The sequence below is a fragment of the Crotalus tigris genome, unplaced genomic scaffold (assembly GCF_016545835.1).
Source record: "Crotalus tigris isolate CLP2741 ecotype Arizona unplaced genomic scaffold, ASM1654583v1 scf7180000024346.1432988, whole genome shotgun sequence".
NCBI lineage: Eukaryota > Metazoa > Chordata > Lepidosauria > Squamata > Viperidae > Crotalus > Crotalus tigris.
In genome coordinates, this window is record NW_024100515.1 from 685,949 (window position 1) to 699,821 (window position 13,873).

General features: G+C 36.0%; 1 protein-coding gene across 16 annotated transcripts in view; it reads right to left on the bottom strand.

Annotated features, from left to right (window-relative positions):
* The window catches only part of GPHN (gephyrin), a 252,541-nt gene that overhangs the window by 17,759 nt on the left and 220,909 nt on the right, over positions 1–13,873 (bottom strand). For all 16 annotated transcript variants that reach the window (XM_039326902.1, XM_039326899.1, XM_039326897.1 and 13 more), the window contains 6 exons: positions 11,868–11,960; positions 10,741–10,796; positions 8,975–9,094; positions 5,002–5,060; positions 4,719–4,872; positions 2,148–2,269 (listed from right to left, as the gene is read on the bottom strand). In XM_039326902.1, coding sequence (XP_039182836.1) covers positions 2,148–2,269; positions 4,719–4,872; positions 5,002–5,060; positions 8,975–9,094; positions 10,741–10,796; positions 11,868–11,960 — 604 coding nt within the window. The remainder of the gene's footprint in view (positions 1–2,147; positions 2,270–4,718; positions 4,873–5,001; positions 5,061–8,974; positions 9,095–10,740; positions 10,797–11,867; positions 11,961–13,873) is intronic.

Genomic DNA, 13,873 nt, shown 5'->3' on the forward strand with positions numbered 1-13,873 from the left:
CATCTTTGGTCTTGGGTGAGGTGGAATTACTCCAGACAGATCTGGTGCACAGGACCTGGGGTCCTCATGGATTCACAGCTTCTACTCAAAGAGCAATTGGCAGTTGTGGCTAGGAGAGTCTTTGCTCAATTCTATGTTGTGTGCCAGTTATGTCCTTTTCTGGATAGTTATGTCCTTTTCTGGATAGAGAAGCTCTCTACTTAGTCACTCATGCCCTGGTCATCTCCCATCTGGACTACCGCAATGTGCTCTACATGGGGCTACCATTGAAATATATTCAGAAGCATCAGCTGGTGCAGAATGAGGCTGCACAAACTATATTAGGGTGCCCGGAGAAGAGTACATTTAACACCTCTACTCTATGAATGGCATTGGGTGCAAATAGCTTATGGGTCCAATTCAAGGTGTTGGTTGTAACCTATAAAGCTCTACATGGCATGGAGCCAAGCTACCTATAGAACCAGCTTTGCCCCATTACATTGACCTGTTGCATCTGGTCAGGCAGGGAAGGTATGTTGCAGATCTTGTCAGTTAAAGAACTCCAACTGGTAGGGTCTAGGAAGATAGCCTTCTCTGCCATTGCCCCTATTCGGTGGAATATTCTTCCTCTATAGGTGAAGCAGACCCTGCCCTGTCCTGGCCTTCTAAAGAGGAGTTAAAACAAGCTCTGTTTTCTCATGTGAAGAGCCCAAAGGAGCATAAAGCTATGGGGCTAGTTAGTGCCCTGAGAGCCCTCCCTTCACCCTTTTTAAGAGGGTTTAATTTTTATTCTTGTCTTCTTCCAAAATTGTAATTGTAACATTTTAACATTTACATAATATTTTTATATTTTAACATTTAATTGTATATTTCCCTGAGTCCCTTTTTGAAGAGACGGGTGATTCAAAAATGTGAAAAACAAACAAAGTTAAGGATCCAATTTGTGTCGGTCACTGGGACCAGAGGTTTTCTCTTCTGACCTTTCGGACTTATGCTGAAGCCCATCTTCAGGGAACTTGTCTCTAGCAGATGTTTGCCTTCATTCATGAAATAATTAAGTATCAGCTAAGAACTGCCTCTGGGTGACAAGTGGATGTCAGGGGACAAAGTGTAGCTTGGCCTTTTCTCTGAACTTTTATGTTTCCGGCATGGCCATGCAATCTCAAACAGACATACACACGTTTAACAAATCAAGAAAGTCTAATCAACACAAGTCTTAATTCAATAAGCCAAAGTAGAGCAGCATTTTACCTGACCTTCATTTAAAATCTCTCTTGGTTAGATTACTTATTTCTGCTGATGTAAATGCTTAATCCCATATGAAGAGTTTTCAGTAACTTGCTTATTAAATCTAGCAATCAACCATATTAACCTGATTATACCACCAGTCTTTTATACAAGTTTAAAAGACATAGCTATTATGAAACAATATGATATGAGAGGGTGGGACATTGGGAGCTGAATCACAGTACAGTTCCAATTTACTTTTCTATAGAGCATTAACAAATTCCACAGATCACTCCTATAATATCTTCTTGCCTTAATCTTTTTTCCTCAGTTGATTCGCTCAATCCTTGAAATTTGTTTTCATCATGTCTGATATTAACATTTCAAAAATACAATTCTCACTAAATGAGGAGTCAATTATTATAAAGTAGCTTTGGAAACTCTGTCTCCAACTGTAACAATGCAGCAGTTTCCAACTCTTTCCAGCTCTATGGACCAGCAGCAGTGGCAATGTGGGGAGGGAAATGGTTTTGTGTGCCTGGTCTCTGCTTACACAAATGGAACTTCATTTGCATGCTCACCCGCCATCTGCCCAGCCTGGTTCCCAACAGGCTACGGCCTGATATAGGGCCACAGACCAGGAGTTGGAGAGCCCTGCTATAATGAATTGTTTTACAATGCATCATGACACGAGGGCAATTTGGAAATAAACCTCCGTTTGGTTATCAATGACAGACACTCACAGATGTACCTTAGAAAGGTGAAATGACTGGTACGGTAATAGTGATAATTTCCAGCAATATACAGGTATATCTTTCAAAGCAAATTAACAAAAACATCAGCTAAATAAACTTTGGTCCAAGAGATAAAAGGTGGCACAATTTAACGATATATAAAAACAATAATATGGTGGAAAAAGCAAAGTGTTATTTTGCACATACTTATCTCCTACAATCCCCAGGTTGATTGTCGGATATCCATGCTCTTGAATTGTTGCTAAAAGAGTAGAACGATTACTATCTCTAATCTTTCCTGGTAACAAGTCATCTTCAGGATTCAATAGCTATAAAAAAAATAGAAGATGTATCTTTAAATAACTGGGATTTCTTGATGATTTGTTGCAGCAATAGCAAACCAACTTTTGGGGGGCACTGAAAATAAATATTTACAATATGGTGATACATACATATAGTAGAAAGGCAGAGGGAGAAAGTGCAGAAATCTAGACCTTGGGTTTTTTTAAGCTTATGTACAGTATTTAATGTAATAGTATTATATGGAAAATGAGTCAAAGTAACTAATTATGAATATAGTCAAATTAATTGAATTGTGAAACCACATTTGTTACATGTAATAATCTTAAGACTGTGAACAGGTATTCACTTATGTGTGCATTACTATTCTGAAAAAAAAAAACAATTTCTTGAAGATTTGGTAATGTCTAATTCAAGCACTTTCCCATATATTAAAAGAAGTTGCTATGATCTTGTTTGAAGTTGTTGAGGAGAATTATGTTGATGGAATTTTACTAGCAACATTTTATATGGTTGGAGCACATACAGCCTTGCATGATGCTTTCCCAAATTAAAAATGTCCCCTTGTCTCAATTATTCTTCTACTCCTTCACTTTTACATCCTCATCATCCGTTCTTCCTTTAATTTCCTATTGGGATTTTATCTTTGAAAGTATGCACATAGCTTCAGTGATAAGGTTACCTAATTTGGGTAATGGAATGTCTACAATCAAACAACCAACCTCAGAAAGCACCAAGGACTTCTGATTTCAACCCTGAGCTACAAATATACTCCTTTATTAGTACATAAAAGATTGCACATACCAAATTGCACCCAGCTATGTTTATTAGTCATGTGATTTTGCTGATAGAAAGTCATCTTGTATCTTTCTACACATTGTAAGCCCACAAAGGAGCCTGGAACAGATTTGTAGGGGCCATGATGGAACAGATTTGGAACAGATTTGTAGGGGCCATGATGGAGAGAAAATTCTACCATTTATGCAACATTAAATAAAAGTTATTCAGATTTTGTACTGCTTAACTAGTCGATGTACTGGATTCCATCTCTGGCTAGTTTCGCTGCCATTTCTGTTTCTCACTTCATAATTCACAGAAATTTTGGGTTTTTTACTTGTGAGATTCATACAGTGATACATAAAAATGTGTAATAAACCCTTTTCAATTTTCAATATTTCAGCATAAATATTACCTAAGCTTTAATCTGTCTTCCATAGAAGTTCTACAACTAGATTAAAAAACCTAATTAAATTAATAAAAACATCACACTTGTTCATTTATTTATGGGTAAAAATGATCCAAACCTAATATTTGTGTGGGGCAAAAGTATGTGAACCTTTGCTTTCTGTAACTGGTCCCCCCCCATCTCTTGGGCATCAGTAACTGCAACAAAATGTTTCCTTCAAATATCGATCAGTTTTATACATGGGCGTGGAGGAATTTTAGCCCATTCTTATTTTCAGAATAGTTCAATCTGGGGATGTTGGTGGCGTTCCTCTCATGATATTCTCACTTCAGGCACTTCCACAACTTTTTCCAGAAGTTTAAGGTCAGGATTTTGACTTGGCCATTCCAAAACATTAAATTTCTTCTGCTTTAGCCATTTCTTGATCATATTACTTGTGAATTTTGGGTTTTTCTCTTGATACATGATTAACTTTTTCTTGAGCTTCAGTGCACAGAAAGACATCCTGATATTTTTCTGTAGAGTTGCTGACACAATTCAGAATTCATAGTTCCATTAATGGTGGCAAGCTGTCCTGGTCCATAGGCAGAAGAGCAGGCCCAAATGGCAATACTGCTACCATTATGTTTTGCAAACTATTTGGAATTAATTTTTAACCTTTTCCAGCCTGATGAGCATCAATCCCTTTTAATATTGGAGATCCTTATTCAAGTACAGCACACTTCCACATACCTGTGTTGTAAAATAAAGACTTTGATAGTGAATATCCAGAATTCTGCTCTTTAAATAAGGCAGGACTACCCACCCTAACACCTAAGAATCATTCCATTGATTGAAACAATTAACTCTAATTTCCTCTTCAAATGAACTGATAAACCTAGAGATTCACATACTTTTTGTATTTTTAGATAATTTTCCTCCATAAGTAAACAAAAAGTAAAGTATTTTTGACTCATTTCTTAGATTCTCTTTATCTAGTTCTACGACGTGTAGAAAACAGATTAGTTTTTAAGTCATATTTATGCTGGAATATTGAAAATTCAAAAGGGTTCACAAACTTTAAACTCTACTATGCGTATAATGTAAATGTACTTTCTACTGTTCTTTAGGAAACCAGATATTTCAAAGTACTATATTAAATCTTTAAAATATCTATTTTATCAATAAAGAGGTTTCAAAAATTAATCAAAAAGATTGTACAACTATAATCAAAACAGAACTACAAAACCATTCTTTTTGAAGAATTCTACCATGCTTTTTTGACAATTTATAAACGTTATATATTTCCTTACTTCATTCCCTGTAGACATTACAGCAACTACTGGAAACTTGTTAACTTCAACTTCGGTTACTCCAACAGTTGCTAGCAGACCTATCTCTGATGGGCCCATATGGGTTCCCTTGGCCAGTACACATTCACCTCTTTTAATATCATGTCCTATAGGCCTGAATATGAGAAAAATTAAATTACTAACAAAATGAACACCTCCTTTATAACATTTCAAAAGCTATTAATATTATAGGCATTGAGTAGTTATTATTCATTTTAAAATGTAAAGATAATTAATTACTAACCTGATATCTTGACCCGGTCGAGCCTGCACCAGAATGCGTACCTCAAGTTCTTCAGTGCCCTATATTTATGGAAATAAGAGAGATTTCAGGTTACATCACAGTATAGTATGAACTCAGCAGACTTGTTCATGTGGGCTAGAACTTTAAATCTGTTAAAGGCAATGACTGGCTTTAACATAATACTGTTAATTTCTTTCTGGCTTAGAGTGTTATTCTGAGTCCATTATGGCATATTTATCAAATTCTGATTAAAGTCCCAACTCACTGCTATTTCCTTTCTGCAGTTTCTCCATCAAATTTGTAGCTGCAGAATAGATCAAGAAATAAATACCAGGAATAACTTAAGAGATATAACATTGTGGGAATATATTAAGAGAAAGTTGGAAAGCCTGGTGATTGGTCTATGGGCTGCAGATTCACCAACCTTAAATTAAATTAATAAGTACATTAATCTTTAACACATTTCTCTTTTTATTTCTATATTTATAAATCTCATAGTAAAAAGAGTTTACACGAGTTAAAACTACAGCAGTATTTCTCAAAATTGTTTAACAGTAAATTTTATACTGTCCTTTTTCCGTATACCTATGAAACATAAGAAAAACACTGCAAATTTCATTTTTAATATTACTCTGCATGTATCCATCAGTCTTTTCATTCTTTTTTCAAACCAATCAGGGCACGGCCAAAACAAATTCTATATTCAATGGATTCTAATAAGAGGATGTATATTTTTGAGGGGCATAAAATATTCTAAATATGATCCTATGTTCCAAATTTGAAATAAAGCTTGTATGCTTTGAGAGTTTTATTTTATGCTCTTTTTGTTCAATGCTCAGAATACAATGTTAACAGCTTCAGCAGCATTATATGGGCATTATGATTGGACCTTTTTGGTGCTTGAATTTTTCTTTATTTTCCAATTTTCTCTGTTGTACGTTATATTTATTCTGTTAATGCTTTATACTGAATGGGATAAGGTAGGAACAGTTAGTAGGCACACAGCTGAGAGCTGAAGGGCCATTGTTGACTCAGTTTTATTGCCTCATTCTGCCAGTTTAAAAACTTAGTTCCTATAGGAAAGTCAGAACTTATGTAGAGGGTTACATATCTCATTGGTCTTCTGCTGCCATTTTCAGGAAAGTTGCCCATAATGAAAAGTAAGTAAATAAAACTAAATGTAGCTAAATGTAAAGGTGTCTGGCTATATTTAATACAGTTTCACATACATAGTGCTAATGCTGCTGAGGTTCTATATAACAAATATCTAAAGACAAAATACTATGTTAATGTTTTGGCTTGAGTTTTGATGGATATGCACTTTATGTTCTGTTGCTATTAGAATTCAGAAATAAACTTTCATTTGGTTAACAATGACAGACAATTGCAGATGCAGAACTTTTATTATACACATTAGAAAACTACAACATTACATTATTTTTTGACATAATCGCCATTCAAATTGAGGTGCTTGTCATAATGTCTTTCATTAAATTCCTTAGTAGTTGCTCGGTGCCAAATCCGAGCTATGGGGGGGGGGTTGATCAAAAACATCCCAACAGAACTACTTCAAAAGTTTTTGGGTGCATCTAGCGGTGCACAGGTGAGCATTATCGTAAACCAACATTGGAAGTCAGCATGCCTGGATGCTTGTTATGGATGGCTCGTCTGAGTTTTAGTAATATTTTGCAGTAGACTTCTGAATTGATGGCTGAACCACATTCCATGAACTTCACTAGCAGTATTCTTTTGGCATCTTCACATTTGGTGGGATTTTCTATGGCACTTTTGGTGTAGTGTTGGTTCACAATAATGCTCGCCTGCACACCGTTAGATGCACCCAAGACCTTTTGAAGCAGTTGGGATGTTTTTGATCACCTCCATATAGCCCAGATTTGGCACTGAGCGACTACTACTAAATAATTTGGCACCGAGCGACTACATTATGACAAGTGCCTCAATTTGAATGGCAATTATGTCAAAAAGTAATGTAATTTTGTAGTATTTTAATGTGTACAATAAAAGTTCTGTATCTGCGAGTGTCTGTCATTGATAACCAAATGAAGGTTTATTTCTGAATTGCCCTTGCAAATGCTAATTTTGATTATTTGTAGAACTTGAGCATTGTTTTACTATTGGAATGTAATTATTTCATGCAAAAGTAAAAGAGCAACTTATTTTTTTTTTGCAGACACAAAACACAAGTAGCCAAATAATACTAGCAAAGAGCAATGAAGAAATTGCTTTTTGCTGGGCCTACATCTATGAAACTGGGTGATTATAAGGACACAATTCTAGTTCTTGAGTTTACCTATTAAATAGATAGGGTGAAGTGTTAGTCCATAATAAGTGCTAATTACCAATGAATTCACAAAAACTCCCAATGAGATGATTTTTAATTTCTTAGGTAATTATTACAAATTCCTTTCATTTAATGCTTTTCAAACTATTTTAAAAATTCTCCTTTTGTTCAAATATTTTATCAGTTTAATGGGAGTCAGCATGAGCTGCCACCCATTGTTTCTTGTGTGTTTGGGGGGGGGATAAGGGAAGAGGGGAATCACTTATCTTTTGTCTAAGATTCTAATGTAGGGAACTAGAAGTTGTTTCTGAATTCCCGTTGTTTTCTATGGCTGGAATTTAAGCCATTTTAAGGTTTGTTCCATTAGAATACAGCCAACTGAAAATGTTCTGAGGGAAGTGGGGAATTATTTCCCCTTTGTCTCAAAAGTTAATTTTGTACATATTTATTTATTTACGATTATTTATATGTTGTTGTTTTTCATATGTAATAGTAATAGTAGTAAAGTTGGAAGGGACCTTGGAGGTCATCTAGTCCAACCCCCTGCTCGGGCAGGAAACCCTACACCATTTCGGACAGGTGGCTGTCCAGTCTCTTCTTAAAAACTTCCAGTGTTGGAGCATTTACTGCTTCTGGAGGCAAGCTGTTCCACTGATTAATTGTTCTCACTGTCAGGAAGTTTCTCCTTAGTTCTAGGTTGCTTCTCTCCTTGATTAGTTTCCACCCGTTGCTTCTTGTCCTCCCTTCAGGTGCTTTCGAAAATAGCTTAAGTCCCTCTTCTTTATGGCAGCCCCTGAGATATTGGAATACTGCTATCATGTCCCCCCTTGTCCTTCTCTTCGTTAAACTAGACATACCCAATTCTAGCAACTGTTCCTTATATGTTTTAGCCTCCAGTCCCCTAATCATTTTTGTTGCTCTTCTCTGTACTCTTTCTAGAGTCTCAACCTCTTTTTAGCATCGTGGTGACCAAAACTGGATGCAGTATTCCAAGTGTGGCCTTACCAAGGCATTGAAGAGTGGTCTTAATACTTCACGTGATCTTGATTCTATCCCTCTGTTAATGCAGCCTAGCACTGTGTTGGCCTTTTTGGCAGCTGCAGCACACTGCTGGCTCATATTTAGGTGATTGTCTACTAGGACTCCGAGGTCCCTCTCACAGTTACTACTATTGAGCACGGTGCCACTTATGCTGTACTTGTGCGTTTGGTTTTTCTTGCCTAAATGTAGAACCTTGCTTTTTTCACCATTGAATTTCATTTTGTTAGTTAGTGCCCAGTGTTCAAGTCTGTCCAGATCCTTCTGTATCTTAAGCCTGTCTTCTGGAGTGTTGGCTATTCCTGCCAGCTTGGTGTCGTCTGCAAATTTGATGAGTTCCCCATTTATCCCTTCATCCAAATCGTTGATGAAGATGTTGAAGAGTACTGGGCCCAGAATAGAGCCCTGGGGCACCCCACTACACACTTCCCTCCATATAGATGCAGTTCCATTGATGTATGCAGCTCCTTCTCATATATGGTCTACAATCTCGAGACCTTACAACTGCTGATACTGTTTTTTGTTTCAAATGTGCAAATGCAGGTTTTTATCTATGTAGTAGGGTTACAGACTGATGGATTATTCCTTGGAGCTGGACTCCTAAAGATATACGAATGTTTTGATAGCACTCACATCATCAGATTCCCTGATAAGTTCTGTATCTTCCACTTGCACCACAGCATCAGCACCACAGGGTATTGGAGCACCAGTTGTAACTCGCATTACTTGACCAGGCATTACAGTTTGAGTTGGCTAAAAAAATACCAAAAATTGTCAATTTATTTTTAAAATTTTAGAAACTTAAAATATATGAAACATATTTTAAAATTTTGGATTACAGATATTTTCTTCATTAGTTTAATAGGACAACAAAAACTATAACAAAATTGCATTAACCTTTGCTGTTTAATTCAGGATGTTAATGAATAAATATACTATCCAGAATTAAGAGATTTTAGGGCTGTAAAAAGGGAATTTTTGGAAGGAGGAACTGAGAGAAGAAGTTTATTTTGAGTCCAGCACTTTATTCTGGGAAACACATATACAAAGTGTGTTAATTTATTCTTCTCTTCTATTTCATCTTAAAAAAAAAATAACTGACTGCGGTAGAAGCTTTCAAATACAGTGCATAAAAAATACACTTCCGTTCCTTTTTATCCCCTGAAAATTCTGAGTGATCAAGAACTGGCAAACTGTTGTCTCATAACAGTTCTACATTCCAGTGCCCCCCATCTATAATTTGATCATGGATAAGAAGCCAACCTATTATTATTAGCAAGATCTGGATGTGTTCTGTCCTTTCTGAAATTTGCCAAGCTGTATTTTGAGTGTGGCATCAACCAAGACTCTTGAGTGGGGGTGGGGAGTGGCAGTTTTCAACAGAGAATCTTTATGGCTTTCGGGGTCCTGCCACATAGGTTCCTGGTGGTGAGAGCCTGTTCATTATTTGACTTCTAAGGTTCACTTGGAACTTTTGCTGTTACACCAACCTCCTTGCTGCATAGCAACCTCCCTGTCTGAGTTCCATTTCTTGATTGGCAGTGGCATTCTGGAGAAACTTCATGGTTCTAGGGCTTTAATCTACCTTCCCTAGGAATGGGTCTGAGGTGCTTGGGAGTTCATGGGTTCCATGATAGTCATGGGTCTATCCCAGATCATCCAGAGTCTGACTTGAGACAGTGATCACACTTCGGATTTGGTCTTCCTATCACAGCAGTGGCAATGTAATCTGAGATTGGGAATCCTCTCAATGTCTCCTTTGCTTTGATTTCTATGGGATTCTCTAGTACAACTACCCACTGGAAGGGAGGTACACCCATTAGGTTGATTTGCCTGGGAACAATTTAAACTTGTTGGACTTGAGGAAATGGAGTGTTAAAAGAGCTAGATGTTTACAAGACAAGAGAATGTTCATGCTATAGATCTCACAAGAACTTAAGACTCTTCTTTTCTTATGCCTTTAGTGAAGCCATAAATAAATATCCTACTAATTTGAAAGAATAGATGTTGATTTTACTAACTTTTAATCTACAGGCTCCTTATTTTGTTGTGTGATTTTACAACTGCTTTGCATTATTTGTTTCATTTCTTTAAATTTTGGAATTTGTGCCAATGACTGTAATAAACATGCTGATTGCCTTTTTATTTCATGTACATAGGAACTTATTTATTGGCAGATGATAAATAACTTTTCTATTACTACTGTTGCTAGATTTTATATGCATGGAGGAAACTATCACCACATTAAAATGTATAATTATAGAAATGCCATAATTCATATAGCCTTTGTGTTGTTTACAATAGTCATTGGAATGGTTTCATGTTATTTTTCAAGATTATTCTAGTTCATAATAAATGAACAAAAAGTAGAAAACGGAAGCAAAATATATTGTACCTACTTGCTCACCAGCTTGGGATTCCCCAATGATGAAACGATCCCCTGGTCCATCAGCAGCTAAAAGTTAATATAGGTTCATGATAATTACAGTTATCAACAAAATATGCATTATCAGGCTTATTACTTTTGTTATGGCTATTTCCAACTTTATAATTCCTTCTACCACACATATTTTAGGATAACAATTTTAATTTGACCACTTTCCTAATATACAACATAACTGTACAAGACAACTTACTACATAAGATACATTATACATTCTGCTTTACATAAACATCTTAGCGTCACTCCCTTCTAAGATTTCTTACAGAAATGTTCCTTGGATTTACTTTCTGGGAGCAAAATTATTTTTTACTTATGACAAAAGGCAAAAATAATATATAGGTAAACATCTTATTAGAACATTATCATCATGCCATATTTTTATTGATATGTCCAGCCAATAAACCAGAAATGATCTGGGGTGAGGCTACCATGGAATAGAGCATATGCTGAAAATTTGATTGTTGCTCAGTCCTCCTCATACAGTACCTGAACCACACCCAATCTTTTCATGAGGATTTCTTAGGTCTATGGAGAATGTTTTAGGAAAGCAAAAGGGGGTGGTGGGAAATGAAAAGAATGCCCAGAATGCTTCGCTGAGAACCAGCCAGAATGAAAAGTCTATGGATCATAGATTTTTGCTTTGCACAGAATATACTAGATATTTTTTATTCAGTGACACACTTTTCTCTCAATGAAATTATCCTGAAATCTTAAAAACAAAAGGAAACAACTAAAGGCCATATTACTACAATAATAGTTAAAATCATTTAATGGGACAGATGGATAATTTTTTTTTCAGCACTGTTCTTTTAAAAAAATAACTTTATTATAAATAAAAAAATAGAAATAAGCAAACTAAATGATTTGTAATATCACTTCCAATTTATATTGTGTAATGATAAATGAAGCCTATTTTTAAATATACACGCTGTAAGTATGAATGAATTTCATTAAGATAAGGACTAAAATGCTGTTGCGGGCTAGTGGGTCTGCTTTTTCAGGCAACATATAAAAACAAGCACTCTGCTGTGATACTGAACTGGAAAAAAGCATCCTGTCATATTCAAAATAGTTAACATTCACCTCTGACAGCATAGCCATCTTTTACTGAAGCTGGAAAAGGTGGAAGGTTGTCTTTTGCGTAAACATCTTGGGCAAGGACTCTGCCCATTCCATCTAATACATAAACACAGGGAAAAAAAGAGAGCATACATGAAATTCTGATAGCAAAAAACTTTATTTTCAAAAAACTCTTTCAAGTTTATCAAAATTTATAATTTAGAAAAATTTCTACAGTTTGCCAGCCAGAGTAAGGGAGATGCATAGAACTAAATGCATAGTGCTAAAAATAGCTAATATAAAATGAGTTCTGACTTCTCTATTTAAGCGTGCCCATATTCTTTTCAAGGAAATTTTGAATATTTCCCTTTCTAATTTTATTCTCAATAATCTGTGAAGAGGCATGGAGACATACCACAATTTTGTTTTTTTTAAAAAATTAAAATATTGAAAAAAAAACCACCATTCAGAAAAAAGAATACTGGCTATTGTAACTAGACTAAAAGTAGAACAGTAATATAACAATATGGATTTTTCTGTATGATGATATATTTGCAAAATGTTTTGACTTCCAAAAATCCTGATCTTTAGTCAGTTATTTTATAAGTTTATAAATTCAAAGACCAAAATATATCTTGAGAACTATCATTCTCCAATCTCCCTCATGGAAGGCTTAGGCCTTTTCCCCATCCAACTATACAGGTCTACTTTCCTTCCCTTTTTGTGCAGCTATTGAGAAGTGAGGCGCAGGTACTGTAGAAAGCTAGTAAATGTCATGTTTCTGAAGGTAGAAAGATCCTTGGAACATTGTGAAGTCTGGTGTTTATCTTGAGACGTTTTTGAGGCTCTTTCTAGCCTTTGAAAACATTGCGAGGGCTGGTGCTCCTCTTGCAATGTTCTAAGGCTCTCTCTATGTTTGGAAACATTGCAAGCACCAATGGCAGGTTGGGGAACAAGTGCCAGTGGTAGGGCAGGAGATAAGGACCAGCAGTGAAGTGCTCCAGTAGTGAATCTAGAGAAGACCCAGGGTCTTGGGAGAGAGGAGAGCCCAAATGTTCCAGGAGAGTGATGGGGCAGGGGGAGCCTAAGCCTTCTGGGTGTGATGGGGAGAGGGAAAGACCTGTGAACCAGTGGGTCTCCCAGGGCCTCCCCCACCCGAGGCATCCCTGTGTGGTCACATAATGACCAAAACAGTGAGCTGGGACTGTGATCATTGAGCAAGGCACTCATATGGACATCTTGCATGACAGTTGCAATGACGTATGACCCAAATTGTGGTCTCAACTGTGGTTGTAAATTAAGGACTTCTAGTGCAGCCTTTCAAAATACTTTGCTTATATTGATTTAGGCTGCTTTCTTGAATTTAGGGGAATATATGAGAGGGATACAGTATTACTCTGGTATATAGTAATGTTATGTAAAGTTATGTATGCAGTATCTGTTTTGATAATCTGTACATGTACGGTATTATTTCATTTTTTGCTAAATATTATTAGACAGATTGTTGGGAAGCGACTTCCTATAACATAGTCATGGATGCCAAATAAATGTACAACTTACTCTCTTTTTTACTTGACATGCAGCAGGGAAAGAAACTGATGGTAAGTATGATTAATAACTGTGTTTGTTATTGTGATTCTTCTTCAGTCTGGAGTTTTTGCTGTGAAAATAGTATTACTACACACTTCTTGTGACATAAACAAATGTTTTAGCTAAAACTTTACCAAGCAGCAACTAGATAATATATGTAGTTTCATTCTCACAATACAAATATAATAAATTACTGCTGCTTCTGTTGTTCTTCAGGTAACAAAACAGTCTTTGTTCCAGATTTCAGTTTTTATTTCCCTATCTTTTTTTTTTACCTGAGCCATTTTCCTGCTAGAATGGAAATCTAAAGTAAACTACATTTTTGCTATGAATTCATTAGGTAAATTCCAGACATTATACAAGCCATTATCTCTTGGATTCAGCTCTTCTATAAGTAGTAGGAAGTTATCCAACCCAAGGGAATTGTTGCTATGAACATT